Source organism: Macrosteles quadrilineatus, unplaced genomic scaffold (genome assembly GCF_028750875.1).
Source record: "Macrosteles quadrilineatus isolate MER2022 unplaced genomic scaffold, UCM_ALF_1.0 Scaffold_3__2_contigs__length_128488019, whole genome shotgun sequence".
NCBI lineage: Eukaryota > Metazoa > Arthropoda > Insecta > Hemiptera > Cicadellidae > Macrosteles > Macrosteles quadrilineatus.
The window spans coordinates 80,563,118-80,580,969 of NW_026542596.1; the positions used below are offsets into that span (position 1 = coordinate 80,563,118).

Genomic DNA, 17,852 nt, shown 5'->3' on the forward strand with positions numbered 1-17,852 from the left:
ATGTCGCTAGAAGAAATCGAAGCTCAATTGGCAAATCTACGGGAGCAACAAAATGAACTTTCCACCAACGTTCAGCAACGTAACGACTCTGGTAATGTATCAGTAAATCGAGTTGCAGTAAAGCTTCCACCATTCTGGGCCGATCGACCTAGTCTATGGTTTGCTCATGTAGATTCCCAGTTCACAATCTCAGGCATCACAAGCGAGGACACTCGGTTCCACTACGTCGTTTCTCAGCTTGAAACACGTTACGCAGTGGAAGTAGAGGACATAATCACAAATCCGCCTGCAACAAATCGTTACGCGGTACTTCGTTCGAAGCTAATTGAAAGGCTCTCTAATAGTGAAGAAGAATGTGTTCGCCAGTTGATGAGTGACGAAGATATCGGAGATCGCAAGCCATCGCAGTTCTTACGCCACCTACGTTCTCTGCTCGGTCCAGCCCAACTACAGGACAACATCCTTCGAGCACTCTGGCTACGCCGTCTCCCTGTTAACATTCAAGTGATTCTCACTGCTCAAAATGAACTTCCACTCGATAAACTTGCAGATATAGCCGATAAAGTCATTGAAGTTTCTACAAGAACACCACAAGTATCGGTAAATGCTACTACATCTCGTGAACACACACAGTCTAATGACGATCTCACTGCTGTTGTTGCAAGACTGACACAAAGGATTGACACACTCGAAGTATCCCTCCGGCACATAATCGTTCGACCAATCATGACAAGAAAACATCAAAGAACCCGAATCAAGATCAGAACAAATCTACAAGCCAAATTTGCTGGTATCATGCCAAATTTGGCGAACAAGCTTCAAAATGTACTTCTCCTTGCTCTTACGCGGGAAACTCCAAAGACGGCCAGTAACAGCGGCGGCTGACTGTCAAGCATCCAGCCGCAGAATTTTTGTTTCGGATCATAAGTCAGGACTCCGGTTCTTGATCGACACCGGCTCTGACGTATCATGTTATCCAAAACGTCTTCTACGAGACCGTCGCACATCTACAGACTTTGAACTTAGTGCCGCCAATGGTAGTACAATCAAGACTTACGGAACCTGTTCTATGAAATTGGACCTAGGCCTTCGCCGTAGTTTTGCATGGCAGTTCACAGTTGCAGATGTCAGTGTTCCAATCATTGGCTCGGACTTCCTCAGTTACTACCATTTGCTTCCTGACTGTCGTTTGTTGCGACTTCACGATGCCAAAACTGGACTTATTACAGGAGGACAACTTTCCGTTACGACTCAAAGTAGCGTAAAATCCGTAGTCACTACTTCTCCCCTCTCTAAAATCTTACATGAATTCCCTGAAATTACTCGCCCTCCAGGATTGCCTCGAGAAGTGAAGCACCAGACAGTGCATCACATGAGTGAAAATTTAAAAACGTACGTTTTCAGGAAAAGCACTTTGCAATTTTTTTCCCCCTTTTTTCAAAACTTTTATTATTTTTTTTATTTCATTAACATTTGAAGTTTCATAAAATGTCCATGGCAACGCAATATCTTTGGTAGTTATTTTTTAAAAGAGCATCTTTAGTGGAAAAACACAAAATCCTGTCACGACCATAACGGACGTTTAAATGAATATTAAAAATGGTTAATATTATTTTTATAACTATGTTTTGCTATAAACTAATTTACTTTTATGACCATTATACAATAAAAAGGTCACTAAGCTTTTAGTAGGCCTATATTTGGTCTTTCCAGAAAATAATAAAAAAACTCAAAAAATTGAAAAAAAGCCAATAAAATCTTTTTAAGTTTGTATAACTACGAAAAAACTTACCTGAGACCCGAAAAATCGTTATGTTTGTTTAGAGGTGTGCTTCTTTTGTGTATAAAACATTGAAATATGACGATATTTTAATTTTTGAAATTGTTATGATAGAAATCATAAACTTGATGGTCAGGGACAAGCGGTACGGTCGTGAATTGTCTGGAATAATTTAAATCTTTCTAGGCAATCCTTCAATTATACTGTTAGTTATAATAAAAATATGTGTTTCAATTGAACTAAACTGTTCAATTCACAATTATATTAAAGTTATTGTCACGACCAAACACACTATAATCCATAAGGCTGGATTGGTCATGAAAAAACCCGCGATGGTCGTGAAACTTTGGTCGTGAAATTACGTGTTATTTGGCTCTGTTCTGGCGGTAGCCCTGCACCTCATGTTCGAGGATACAAAGTGGACTTCTAGGTTAATCTAGCAATTGAAATATCTTATAAACAAAAATTAACACCATGTCTACTTCGTCGAATGACTACGTACGGTCATGGACACACCAAAATTACAAAAAACACAATCTTTCCTTTATTAATCTTGTAATTCCTCCTTTCAACTCGAAACGACCGGCACTACAATCCTGACATACACCCCGAACTAGTCTCTCAAACCAACTGACTCCATCGACGCCAGGCTTGCCACTGTCGGGCTCCAAAGTTGAAAATTTTTCCCAAATGGTCGTGATGCCAAATCGAGGGACAGACTTATTTTGTCATTGTAGTCAGTTTGCAATGACAATAAAATTATAATATGCTCCTTTTTTTTAAGTTTAATAACCATTGATGACATAAAAATATGGCTTTATATATTTCAGCATGAATAATTAGTCTAAAAACAGCGTGAAAGTTGGAAAATGTACCCTAGGGACACGTCATGGTCGTGAATTTTGAGACTTTAAAAATACGAAAAAAATACCTAGAACCTATTTAAAACCAAATAAATGTGTGTAACATGTTGCCCCCGTCCCAAAAAATATTAAAACACATAATAATAAACTACAAATCCAGTATCTACGAAGTAAAAGGCCAGGGACATGAAAACGTACGTTTTTAAATTTTCACTCACATACACACGACTCCAGGACCCCCTGTATTCTGCCGACCACGACGACTGGCCCCTGAAAAGCTCAGCATTGCAAAGAGTGAATTTGCCGACATGGTAAAATGTGGTACAGCACGTCCATCAGACAGTCTGTGGGCTTCACCCCTGCATCTGGCGCCGAAAGGAGAAAATGGATGGAGACCGTGTGGAGACTACCGTGCATTGAATGCACGCACCACTCCTGACAGGTATCCTGTTCGACACATTCATGATTTTTCAAATAATCTTTCAGGCTGTAACGTATTTTCTGTCATAGATCTAGTAAAAGCATACCAACAAATTCCTGTACACCCGGATGACATATGCAAAACCGCTATCACAACTCCATTCGGCCTTTTCGAGTTTCCATTCATGACTTTTGGGTTACGTAATGCTGGCCAAACATTCCAGCGTTTCATAGATGAAGTAACACAAAACCTAGATTTTACGTTCAGCTACATTGATGATATTTTAGTGTTTTCCCTATCAATTGAAGAACATGAGCAACATCTTAGGACTTTGTTCATTAGACTCCATTCCTATGGCGTTATTGTAAACTCGTCCAAGTGTGTTTTTGCAATGCCTGAAGTGACGTTTTTAGGGTACACAGTTTCAGCATCAGGTGTCTACCCTCCACATGACCGAATATCTGCTCTTCAGGAGTACCAACTACCTAAGACAATGCGTGGTCTTCGACGGTTCCTAGGTATGATCAATTTCTATCATAGATTCTTACCTAAAGCCGCAGAACTCCAAGCACCTTTACACTCTCTGCTTGGTGGTGCAAATAGCAAGGGATCACTTCCTGTGCCTTGGACCCCGGAAACTGAGGAAGCGTTTCAAGCTTGCAAGTCTGGTTTGTCGTCGGTGACACTCCTATTTCATCCGAAACACGACGCCCCTCTTGGACTGTTTACAGACGCCTCTGACATTAGCATAGGAGCTTGCCTTCAACAATTTGTTGAAAATTCCTGGCAGCCACTTGGATTCTTCTCTAAGAAACTTTCACCAAAGCAAAGCTCTTGGCCGGCGTACTACCGTGAACTTCTTGCTGTGTATGAAGCAGTACAGCATTTTCGTCATTTTTTGGAAACCACGGCATTTACCATTTTTACGGATCATAAGCCACTCATCTTTGCTTTTCATCAACATCGTGAGAAACTTCCACCTGTTCAACTACGCCAGCTTTCATTCATATCCGAGTTTTCTACTGACATAAAACACATCGGAGGTTCAGAAAACATTGTTGCCGATGCGTTATCACGTGTAGAGGCTATTTCATGTTCATTGGATCCTGAGTCAATTGCCAAAGCACAAAGCTCAGATGACGAACTCATCAACCTCATAAACAACAACAATTCGTCTCTCAAAATACAGAAGATCCAAATCCCTGGAACAAACTCATTCATCTTTTGTGACACTTCCACAGGGACCCAAAGACCTTATATTCCAGTTGAACTACGGAAGAGGGTATTTCATTCGCTACATGACCTCAGCCACCCAGGCATTAAAGCTACTGCAAAACTTGTAGCAGATCGATTTGTCTGGCCAAGTATTCAAAAAGAATGTCGTAACTGGGCTCGTACTTGTGAGCGATGCCAACGTTGCAAGGTAAAACGACACGTTCATACTCCTCTAGGAACATTTTCTTTGCCATCATCACGTTTTGAGCACATCCATGTTGACATAATTGGACCTTTACCACCAGCAGGACCATACAAATACTGTCTTACAGTCATAGACCGTTACACTAGGTGGCCTGAGGTTCATCCTTTAAAGGGGATTACTGCAGAAGAAGTCGCTGAAGGTCTAGTCTCGTGCTGGTTTTCTCGTTATGGTGCTCCTTCAAGAATAACTACTGATCAAGGCCGCTTATTCGAATCATCCCTCTTCAAGTCCCTTGGAAGAACTTTCGGCTCTGAAAGAATCAGGACTTGCAGTTACCATCCCTGTGCAAATGGATTGGTGGCCACCATCCGGAGAGATTCCATCGTCATCTCAAAGCTTCACTGATGTGTCTTCATGATTCATCCTGGCTGGAAGCTCTTCCGATTGTCCTCCTAGGTATAAGAAGTGCGTACCGCGAGGATATTCAAGCGTCAACGGCAGAAATTGTTTTCGGACAACAGTTGAGACTTCCAGGAGAATTGTTTGATCTCCCTGTTGACGGACCCAGGCATGAAGATCCTACTGATTATGTTGTACGACTCCGCCAACACATGTCTTCAATCAAACCTGTCCAAGCTTCACGCCACGTCAAACCCAAAACTTTTATATTTCAGGATCTTAGAAAGTGCACCGATATTTTCCTAAGAGACGACTCTGTGAAACGTGCTCTACAGCCTCCCTACAACGGACCATATCCTGTAATTTCTCGTGATGAAAAATCCGTAGTAATAACACAGAATGGCAAACAAGTGTGAGTGAGCTTAGACAGGGTGAAGCCTGCATATATGTTACCCGAAAAGTGTAATCACCCAACAATCAAGGAGCCTCAAAATATACAACCTCCAAACACATCCCTCAACCCTCCTAACCCGGCATCATTCAGAAGCTATACGACTCGGTATGGACGAAATGTTAAGCTCAAGCTTCCTGGACTTCCAGTCTCTGCGGGGGGCTGATGTGGCGTCAACTTAGCCACAGCTGTGTTGCCTTTGGTCTATGCTTTGTTTTCATATTTGTTGTGTAACAGCTGTTGCTTGTTTTTGTAAAAATGTTCAGTTTTGATTATGTTATGATTCAACACACAACTTAATTCATTTGTAAATAAATCATTATCAAATACTCATTTATATAGTAGTGAATTTAATTCATACAGATTATCCACACTATAACAATTCCTTCCAAAATGACCATTTTCACAGCCATTTAAAAACTCCCTAGCATATTTCTGCAATTTCACGCTATCTTTAGCCATCCCTGGTTTTATTCTAAAGATTAAACTCTATTCTAAAGATAAAATCACAAACCTTTGATAATAAAGTGTCTGATAATGTCTAATAAGGTAGTCAGCATTGTCGAATTACGGTACGTCCAGAGTGCACGCCAATTCAGATCAGTGGCGGTTCTAGGACCATGTCAAGGGGGGGGCTACCGGGGGGCTTGGGGGGTGTGGAGCACCCCCCAACAAAGAAGGGGGGTCCAGGGGGTCCTCCCCCGGGAAAATTTCGAATTTTCAAAGCAGTTTGGTGACTTTCTAAGGCCATTTTTAACACCCAAAACCGTGCCCAATTGTCCATAAACTCCCATTTCACCTGTTGTTTGTCATGAGCAAATAGACATTTTAAAAATTAAACTATGACGATTGCTTTCATGAATTTCAAAACACACTGTAGACTACGGCCATATCCTCCTAAAAGCCGCTGGGCGACTTTCTACAGCCAGTTTTAACGTCTAGAACTGTGTACAAAACCTCCCATTTCCCCATTTATTTGTCATGAATAAGTAGACATTTTTAATTAAATCTACAGTAACTATGACGATTGCATTAATTCATAAATCTCAAAACATATTGTAGGCTACGGCCATATCTTCCTAAAAGCTGTTTACTGACTTTCTAAAGCCATTATTAATGTCTATATCTGTGGCCAACTATTAAAAAATTTCTCATTTCACCTGTCATTTGTTTTGTCATGAGCAAGTAGACATTAAAATAATCAAGCTATGACGAACTTGCATTCATGAATTCCAAAACATAGGCCTACTGTAGACTACGAAGCCAAATCTCCTAAAAGCCGTTTGGTGACTCAAAACATAACGGCTAGAACTGTGTCTAATTGTCCTATAACCTTCCATTTCTCCTGTTTTATGTCACGCAAGCAAGTAGACACGTTTATTAACCTTACGTTTTTCTCCATTTCATAGATCTGTCACAATATTTATAGTATTGAATTCAGTAATAGCATTGAATATATAAACTTTAACACTTAGTGTTTATATAGTCAATGGTAATAGGCTAGTGGTGCTACCGCTGATTGCTGATTGATGCCTGTGTAAAGTTAGTGGCTAGCAGACCATTTGACATCTAACTCACGAAATCAGCTGTTTCCCCGTCCTCGCTCGCACGCTCGGCGCTCGCCTTTGCCCTAGCATGTCAGCTGACTGCTGTAAAAATTGGATGATGCGTACAACTTTCCATAGCGTAATATTGTTTTATTCGTTGTGCTATTATTGTCCACAAAGTTTATCTATGTGAAACTTAATACTACTCCTGCCATCGCTCATTAAGTTTAATAAACCTACGTTGATGTCTGTTTTATGACAGTATTTAAAGGACGAAATGTACGTTAAAATTTATTTTTCCAGGGTCCAAGGGGGGGGCTTTAGCCCCTGTAGCCCCCCCCCCTTGGAACCGCCACTGATTCAGATTCAGATTTTCGGCGACAGAAATAGCACTTGCATTCAAATGGAAGTGGTTGTAGTGGCTGCCGGTTTCCGACCCCGCGCGCAGGCACCTGCTTACCGGAAAGAATTCTTCATTCTGGTTTCAGATTCCGATTCAGATTTTGCTCGTACGCATACTATTTAGTTAAATAAATTATGTTTTTATGTTAAAATATTGAATTTTTTTCATTCTTACATTTAAGGTTACCACTAAACGGTCTTCAGGATTTTTGTTTATCTAGGTTACACCAGTTTCTTACAATACGATGTCCAATTTTAATAACAAGTTTCGGTGGTTTCGGGCTCCATTCATCGCAATAAACCTAGAAAGAAGCTCTATCATTTTTATTCTAGCTATAGGAAAAGATTTATATAATATCATGAACACCAGTTTTCACTGGCTGTAACTTCACAACAATTTCAGACGATATAATTTTACACGTAAATTCCTCATCCGACAATTCCTAACAACGACTGACTTGCTTCTTTGCTACCGAGTCAGTACCGGCGACGTATTTCCTGCTTCCACTGTGGCCACCAACAAAATATCTGACTCAGATTAATCACGTGCCGAAAATCTGAATCTGAATCGGCGTGCACTCTGGACGTATCGTTACAGAACAATTTAAATTATTGATCACCATCCACCTAAAGAAAGCTTTTCAATTTGAGAAGGTGGGAACTGGCAATCCAGTGTGTAACCAACTCCAGAACCACCTAGTGATGTAGCAACACTAGATAGTTGGCTATAGCCATGACAGCAGCCATTTTGTTAACTTTATCACTTTCTCTACACTTGACAAAGTCCCAGGTGACGAATTATTGTGTGCCTGCTGTATGTTCTATAGTATACCTTTACTTTTTCAAGGTAAGCTAGCTGCTATCCTCTTTAAAGGTACAAACTGCATAGTAAACAATGTTTATTCGAACATCACAGACCAACATGATCAGACTAAGAGAACAGGATTATATGGGGTAAAAAAGGATGTTCCCATTTTTTACAAAACAAATAGTTTAGCAATGTTTGTCTAAGTCATGTCTGCAGAGCTTGAAAATCAAATAATTTAGTACATGAAGGGTTGTAAACTTAATTGTAGATTTAAATTTTTTTATTATTCTTTTGGTGAGTAAAGTAAGCTTTTGTAGTTCCTCACAAAATCTGCAAAACATCCCTAAGACTGACAGGATTTCAGGAGGTTTTTTCAAGAGGTTTTTTAAAGGCTAAACTGGAACTAAACTGGAGGAAAAATGCTAAACTGATAACAAAATCTCAAGAAAAAATTTTATTTACTGTATATTCTTTTTTACCTTTATAGCTAAACATTTCCGAAGGTTATTTAATTGAATACTAAACAAGAAAATCTGTTGATATGCTATACCTCTGCTTAATATAATTATAATGCATATATGCTCATAAAATGATGAAAAAATCCTCGCTTGTGTTATTTTATTTCTTATACAAATATTCCACAACAAATTTCACACAGTTATTTTACCCTCCCTTAGAAGAAAGAGCTTTTACTGTGATAAAGATTGGCAAATCGCCATCCCCATCAACCAGTTCCTCTAATTCGTCAATAGGAAAAACCGCTGCGTTGTTCTCCATGGACTCATCATCCTCATATGGCAAGACTTCGATCAAAGTTCTATACATAGTTTGCTGACCTCGCTTGTACTCAACTATAACTCTGTACTCGACACTAGATCTCTCACACATAACATGTCTGAAGCTGTGATACAGATAATTTCCTTTCTTCCAACATTTCATAATCAAATATTGGTCTTCAACTACATGATTGTAATACACACATTTCCAATCGCCTGGGAAACTGAAGATTCTCAAGTGTGTAATGACCACATTTTGTTGGTATTCAGCTATGTTAGAGGTATGGATGTTGATGTGTTCAAACCACTCGATGATGGCTCCAGACCATTGACAATTGGCAATTCTACACTTTATCTGTCTGTAAACACAATACTTGGAGTGATTATCCAATATAGTAACAACCCCACACATTTCATTAGGACAGAGCTGTGGCAACACTGACAGCAGCTCCTCCACGACCCTGGGAGAGACATTACTGAACGGTTGACGACACACATGGCAGTTGGCAGCATTGTTCCTACACTGGCCGCAAGTTACGTGTCCGTTGACACACAAGACGATTGGTGCTCTGACCAACTCCAGGCACACTGGGCATTGAGCGATCCTCTCTACCCGATCCAGATACTGTTTTACATCTTCATCCTCCTGGAAATAGAATTGTTTCAGAAAACACAAGTTAACGACCTTCAACATAACTTTATTTTGTGTATTGCCTTCTGGTTTACTTCAGATTACTTCACAAACGATATATAAGAGGTTAAGTTACCTTTATTCTGTCTGAGTAATCCTAAAGTCGTCTGGAGGGCGACCGGTTTCAATGTCTATGGCGTCATTGTCAAGCTGTCTTAAAATCGCAACCTCCTTAGACCAACCATAGACGTCGAAACTGGTTGCCCTACAGACAACTTTAGGATTACTTGGACAGAATAAAAGAAAACTTAACCTCTTGCATATAACTTCAATATAAAAAATTGGATTATACACGAGGCAGTCTGGAACACACCCTATGAAACCTCTACTTAGAAATATTTGTCTTGATAAGAAACCTTGCAGAAAACTATTCATTGTAAAATTTCCATTTAAGGTAGAACTATTTCAAAACTAAAAGAACTAAAGGAGGGGGGACTAAAGGGAACTTTCTATGTTCTTTTACTTACGTTACGGATAAATTTGCTATGGATATTTTATTTTACCAAAGGGTTCTCATCTGTTTGTTCTATTATTATGTTTGGTTTATTTAAGCTAACCTTAATAAAGTTATTTTAACACAGAATAAATATCACTATATGAATGTAAGATGTTAAAAATAGTCCCCGTCAGTAGACCAAAGCACAAAAAGCTCATCGTAAAACTACACCCACAAAATTTAGGAGGTTTGAGTGGAATCCATATCCCCTCCACCCAAGCCTTACCCTGACGGTGGAACAACAACAGTTTGAAATAACATCAGACAGCCGATAATCTTTTTAGCAAATTTCCCATATAAGCTATTACCATAAGTCTCATGGTAAGATACAGGACCTATTTACTATTTTGTTTTAATCTCCCCAGAGGCCAAAAACACTATCTGCACCCTTGATAACAAGTAAGTGTAATTTTCAAATCGCCAAGAACTTATTTTACCCCTAATCACATTGCAAACCTCGATATGAAGGCAACCTTGATAACAAGTCTTATTTAATTGTCCCCATGAGACTCTTGTAGTCTAGGTTCCACTGATACATATCCTATACTTTTATACAGGGTGTTCAACAAAGGTGGGGACATATTTTACATAGTGATTCCTTGGGTGAAAATAAAGAGAAATTCAAGAATAAAATTTTGTTTATCGCTTCGTTAACCAGATATCCGCCATTTTATATTTTTATCTTTGAATTTTTTCAACCGATCTTTATGAAACTTGATATGTATGTTAAGGTTAAAAAGATCCATCTTAGAAAAAAAACACCTTGATTCGGCTAAAATTTAAAAATGGCAGCCATTTAATTTTTTTTACTTAAATTACAAAGAAATGGCAGATTTTATGAAAAATTTCAAGAATATTTTATTTATCATTTTCAATTCCCAATCAAACGTTACCAAGTTCAAAAAATCAAATAAGAAATAGCTGGAACATTATGACTTTTAGTCGTAAAATGGGGCAAACCTGACTAGTTTAGTCTTATACTACCCCATTTTACAACTAAGAGTCGTAATATTTCAGCTATTTCTTATTCGATCTTGTTTAACTTGGTATCATAACTGTAAGTACGAGGGTAATTAGATTCAGTTGTTATGCTAATTGTTTGATCATTTATTTTTTTCTATAGTTTAGGTGCACTGGTAAAACATTATGGTTATGGTACATTTGTTTACCATTTCATTCCGTAGTTTTATAATAACCAAATTTTCCAAAACCGCTCTTACCCCCATTGCACACACAAAGCACAAGTATAACTGCAATAGCATGTTACACTCTTATACACCAACCCCACGAAGGGCGGGTACTCTGTTGAGTATAATTTAGAGTTGACTAAAATTAACAAACCTAATCTAATACACAATAATTTATATTAATATGCTATAAATACTTCCTAGTACTTTGCCTGGCACACATGTGGATGTACACAATTCCTTGCCTAGTCAAAGTGAATAAAATCAAATTGTTATTATAATATTTCATATTACTAAATATTATAAATCTGAAAGTTTGTGTGTATGTGTGTTGCTCAATCATGCATAAACTACGGGACGGATTGGGCTGAAATTTGGCATGATGATAGCTCACATTCCCGATTAACATTTAGGCATATTCTTATCTCAAAAATCCTCTCGGGCTCTGCCCCAGTGGCTCTGTAGTTCCCCATGTTAACCTTATGAGTACTAATATTTAAATGGAATTAAAGAATCTTAACAGCTGGTTCAACTAAACAATTTTATTATGTGATGTTCAATAGCATCAAAAAGTTAATAGGTTTACCAGCAGGGTGCAGCACTGTTATTTTTTTATTTATGAAAACAGCTAATTTGCAACCAAAAGGTGAGTGTGCGTAGTGAACGAACTTCAACCTGGAGGCGAGTTAGCGTAGCGAACGAGCTAAACCTGAAGGCAAGTGAGAGCAGCGAACGAGCTCCAACCTACCAAATTTTCTTAAACCATGTCCTCTCCCATAACTGTAATAAGCATTTTATACTTATATGCTAACCCCGTACCAAGGACGGGTATCCTGCTAGTACTTTATAATTTGCCTAAAAGCTTTAAACAAGCTGAAATTCCTGCATTATAATACTTTGCCTGTAACATTTATATGAATTTGAACGTATGGTGTTGATCTTAACCATAATGACCATTGACCACTCATATTGTTTGATCAACAGTAACCTATCTTTAAAATGAGTTACCTCCCTTTCATGAACCAATTTTCTTAAAATTTAAAATTAAATAAATTAATGGGTACAATTGTATGTTGTCCCATTAAACATATTCACCCTGTATAGAGGTTACCGGGACCATATAATCTACTATAGAATTTCATGTAGGCTATGAATCAGAAAGAATTTCAAACACGAATAAATACCTACATATTTTCCTACAGTTACCTGACAAAGCAGGCTATTTCCGTCCAACACTTGCATTTAACCTAATCTAAAACATGTTGTTAAGTGTTTGAAAGACTAATTATTTATATGCTTGATAGTAACTGTAGGAAAAATGTAACTCAAGAGCAAAGTGCTTTTACTGCACTCGAGAAACTTACCGCACATACTAGTTACCGGTAAATAACTATTTCATGTTAACAATGAATAATAACAATAGTGTTATACATAAATTATTTCAGAAAATGCAGTTTTAAATATACACTTTACTTAGATAACAGATGTAAACTAAAATATTAAGTAACCTTACTTACCATGTTTTAATATCCTTTTCTGTTCAACTAAACATTCAACATCACTCTCTTGAGCAAGTCTACAGTAATTTTTATCTACCATCAAGCATTTGAAAAGCAAAATTCCTGTTTCTTCCTATTTGCAAGAGTTGATCAAATCAAGTTTATCATCATGTGTTTAAGAAGATAACTATGCAGTTTAACCTCCCTGAAGTTACTCTCTACTCAACTAAACACTGATTAGCTAGTTGCTACTGTTGCTAATTGTTTTCTAGTCAAGATAAGGACAACAGATAACAAGATCTATGTTTCTTTTTGTCCTGACTTATACCAACCCTTGAACATCAAATACTAAACGTGAATCAATTTGTCAATTCTAGTTACATTAACATAATATTATAGTTAATGTAAATAATGTACTAAAAGAAGTTTGGAATAGCTATAGTTATTGTAACATAAGAGGGTGTATTATCTTCAGTACACAATTTATTATAAACTAAATGCTTACAATTTGTAGTTACTCATACAAACCTTAAAATAAAAAGAAACTTGATTCTACATTATATTAAAGATCACTTCTACCATCCTTACCCAAGTAAATTTTAAACCTATGTTTACAAACTATACAGGGTGTCCCGGAACTCTCTACCAATATTTTAGGGCATTGATCCTGGGTAAGAAACGTACCTAAATATCATATTTAAACTGTCCGGAAATCCTTAGTTACTCACACAGCCACCATTTTGTTTTTTTTTTCAGTTATTAATTTTTTTCTAAAGAATGGTTTAACATACGAAATGGAAACTTTGCACAAACATTTATGACAACTAGACAAAGCTACAAAAAAATTATGAAGATTTTTCAAATTCATAAAACAAAATGGCGGCCATTTAAAATTTTTGTAAAATCAATGGTTTTTGAGTGATTTGAGAAATAAAATTTTTCATCACTCCGTAACGAAAGTAACTATTTTCGATAACAGCTGACATCAATGAAAGTAGCCGTTTCCCAAGCTCTAATTTAGGGCGAGGAAAAATCGATCAGCTGATTTTCCCTCGCTCTAAATTTACTTTCGTCGCTCTCAATTAGTTCTCCATTTATTCACTACGCGCGCTAGTGTTTTGTTACAGTTTAATTTAATGATTTGAATCAGCTGTTTTTATTGTGTGACAATCTAAATGTAAACATAAATAACAGGCATAAGCTTGTTTTGCTGTGTTTTTAGCTTAGTGCGTATTTAAAAGCGGCCAAAATATGTCTATTATTTCGGACGATTTATCGAAGAAAGCTTTAGAGATAACCAAAAACCTCCTTCCAGAGAAATCGAGAGAGAGGTATAATGAGGAGTTCAGGAAGTTTATGGACTGGTGCCAAGGACACAATGTTTTACCAAAGAATGTAAGTGACGAAGTTTTATTAGTATATTTATCTGAGAAATCTAAAAGCATGAAACCAACAACGTTGTGGAGTAAATTTTCTATGATAAAGAGTGGTTTGAAATTAAAAGAAAATGTGGATGTATCAAAATTTAACAAATCTCTAGCATTTCTTAAACGTCAATCAGTGGGTTATCAACCTACAAAAGCTAAGGTTTTTACTGAAGACGAAATTCAAAGATTCATGGTTAACGCTCCTGACAATGAATGGCTATTGAGCAAAGTCATCCTAACGCTCGGTATTTATGGAGCTTGTCGAAACCACGATCTTATAAATTTAAAAGTAGAAGATATTACAGACAATGGCAGTTTTTTTGTCGTGTTTCTCAACGATGGCAAAACACACATTAAACGCAGTTTTACCATAACCAATGACAACTGTCCATATAGACCATGTGATTTGATTCGCAAATATTTGTTATTGCGCCCCAGACAAATGAAAAGTAACCGATTTTTAATTGGTTACAGGAAGGGTAAATGCGTGGGACAAAATGTAGGGGGTCACACAATCAGTTCAATCCCAAAAAAGGTAGCAGAATACCTTAAATTAGACGAACCGAAGCGCTATACTGGACACGCCCTCAGGCGTACCTCAGCCACCATGCTAGTTGAGGGAGGAGGGGATTTACTTGCCCTTAAATCACACGGAGGTTGGAAATCCTCTAATGTCGCAGAGAGTTACATAGAAAATTCCATTGGAAGAAAATTACAACTGTCAAGAAAACTGTTTAAAAATCCGCATGCAATGAGTTCAACAGCTGCTGAGAATACAAACAGAAATGTTGTAGAAAAAACACATTCAGGAAGCCAAATAGATTTTTTTGACATTGATCATGTGTTTAACAACTCAGAAGATGAAGAATGTCCTCAGAGAAAAGTAAGAAAAGTTGATGAAACAAACACGACCACTACAAACGTTTCAACGATTCAAGAACTTCAGAAAAAACTTTTAAACGAAGGAGTGAATGTCTCCAACAATGAAAACTGTACAATAAACATAACCATAAACTTCTAATTTTTTGATTGTTAAGTAGGTTCCCTTTAGATTTTTTTATGTTTAAAAAAAGATTAATCGAGAAATATACAAAGGTTTCCTTTTAGAAGATTTTATTTTGATGTTTAAAATAAATAATTTAGAAATAAACTAGTTGTAATATTACTGAGGTCTGTTATTCTGTGTTTGTGTATTTTTGCGTCGTGATGAAAAGTATCGTTCATAACTCGTACCGAAAGTTATTTTCCGGCTCTTGCTCCATTATTCCCGTCCTCGGCTTCGCCTCGTACGTGAAAATAGCTCTCACATACTCGGCTTCGCCTCGCATGTGAAATTGGATTTTCCTGTGTTCGGCTTCGCCTCACACAAAAACTTGAGCGCGCTCCGGAAAATGCCACTTTCGGTCCTAGTAATGAAATATACTATTAAATGGCCGCCATTTTGTTTTATGAATTTGAAAAATCTTCATAATTTTTTTGTAGCTTTGTCTAGTTGTCATAAATGTTTGTGCAAAGTTTCCATTTCGTATGTTTAACCATTCTTTAGAAAAAAATAATAACTGAAAAAAACAAAATGGCGGCTGTGTGAGTAACTAAGGACTTCCGGACAGTTTAAATATGATATTTAGTTATGTTTCTTACCCAGGAGCAATGCCCTAAAATATTGGTAGAGAGTTCCGGGACACCCTGTATAGTCATTATAGATCATGAAAATTAAAATTTAACAAAATTAAGATTTAACAATAATATTAACAAAACAAGTGGTACTGGTATAACTTATCAGCCCAGCTTTTAGAGACTTGACAGTTTGGTTTTAAATGTATGTACTAGAAATGCCTGGATTTTTTATTTATAAGAGTGCATTACAAAATTAAATCTGCTTTAGTAATGCCTGGATAAATTGAGGAGAATTTTAAATATCATAATTTTATCAATGATTTCTTTACATTTTATTTTAATAACCGGTTTTGGTCTTGTCTCCCTTCAGTAGAATCTCTTGTATTCATCCTTGGTTTAACTGACTCCTCAAAATATTTAAATACGAGAGTGGTTTTTAAGTAAGGGTCTGTGCCGTTTTCACGTATAAATCTGTAGTTTGCTTGTACGCCACAACGAGGCTAATCACCATTTTACTGGCATTATTAGTGAACAGAATGACACAAATATCAGCTCTGTAGTTGTCATGTATGCTTTGCTGCATGTTTAAAAAAAAATTTAAACAATCTAATCTCCTGCCACGTCCAAGGTAAGGTCAGTGATATGTTTTTTGAATACAAGAAACATTTCCGATGCTGACATTCATCGCCTCATCCCCAAATGAATTAAGGTGATGTTTTTAATACTGTACTATGAGTATGGGTAAAGTGCGGAAATGCGTTATGGAGTGTGAAATCTTTTTCTTATTGGTCTTCTTTGAGAAGTCTGGATACTCACCAAAAACACAATTCCTTCCAAAATGAGCATTTTCACAGCCATTTTAAAACTCCCTAGCATATTTCTGCAATTTCCATGCTATCTTTAGCCATCCCTGGTTTTATTCTAAAAAATTAGACTTTATTCTAAAGATAAAATCACAAACATTTGATAATAAGGTGTCTGATAATGTCTACGGTACGTCTAGAGTGCACGCGGATTCAGATTCAGATTCCGATTCAGATTTTTGGCGACAGGAATGGCACTTGCATTTAAATTGAAGTGGCCATAGTGGCTGCCGGTTTCCGAGCCCGTGCGCAGGCACCTGCTTACCGGAATTCTTCATTCTGGTTTCAGATTCCAATCCAGATTTTGCTCGTACGCATACTATTTAGGTCAATAAATTATGTTTTTATAGTAAAATATTTAATTTTTTTCATTCTTACTTTTAGGGTTACCACTAAACGGTCTTCAGGGTTTTTGTTTATGTAGGTTACACCAGTTTCTTACAATACAATGTCCAATTTTAATAAAAAGTTTCGGTGGTTTCGAGCTCCATTCATCGCAATATACCTAGAAAGAAGCTCTAACATTTCTGTTCTAGCTATAGGAAAAGATTTATATAATATCATTAACACCATTTTTCACTGGCTGTAACTTCACAACATTTTCAGACACTATAATTTTACAATCCGACAATTCCTAACGACTGACTTGCTTCTTTGCTACCGAGTCAGTACCAGCGACGTATTTCCTGCTTCCACTGTAGCCACCAAATATATCTGACTCAGATTAACGACGGGCCAAAAATCTGAATCTGATTCTGAATCTGAATCAGCGTGCACTCTGGACGTACCCCAAATTATTGATCACCATCCATCTAAAAAAAGCTTTTCAATTTAAGAAGTCATAAAGTAAAGTCAAAGTCATTTATTCAACCAGATTTACATAGTTTGACATAGGCAATCCAGTGTGTAACCAACACCAGAACTCCCCCCAACCTTAACCTAAGATATACCTAGTGATTTGTAGTAACACTAGATAGTTGGCAATAGCCATGACAGCAGCTATTTTGTTAACTTTATCACTTTCTCTACACTTGACAAATTCCCAGGGGACGCATTATTGTGTGTCTGCTGTATGTTCTATGGCCTATCTTTACTTTTTCAAGGTAAGCTAGCTGCTATAAACTGCAAACAGTAAACAACGTTTATTCGATCTTCACAGACCAACATGATCAGACTAAGGAAACAGGATTAAATGGGGTAAAAAA

At 37.2% G+C, this 17,852-nt stretch overlaps 2 protein-coding genes across 2 annotated transcripts; one reads left to right on the forward strand and one right to left on the reverse strand.

Annotated features, from left to right (window-relative positions):
- Positions 1–885, forward strand: LOC128989326 (uncharacterized). Its single transcript, XM_054411207.1, has one exon. It carries the CDS (start codon positions 1–3, stop codon positions 883–885), a length of 885 nt encoding a protein of 294 aa, XP_054267182.1.
- A 7,794-nt stretch (positions 886–8,679) lies between these two features.
- LOC128990707 (E3 ubiquitin-protein ligase Siah2-like) lies at positions 8,680–12,914 on the reverse strand. The gene is made up of 2 exons (XM_054413232.1): positions 12,759–12,914; positions 8,680–9,513 (listed from the first exon to the last, which is right to left on the reverse strand). Exons 1-2 carry the CDS (start codon positions 12,759–12,761, stop codon positions 8,755–8,757), a joined length of 762 nt encoding a protein of 253 aa, XP_054269207.1. The 5' UTR covers positions 12,762–12,914; the 3' UTR covers positions 8,680–8,754.
- Between the last annotated feature and the right edge of the window lie 4,938 nt (positions 12,915–17,852).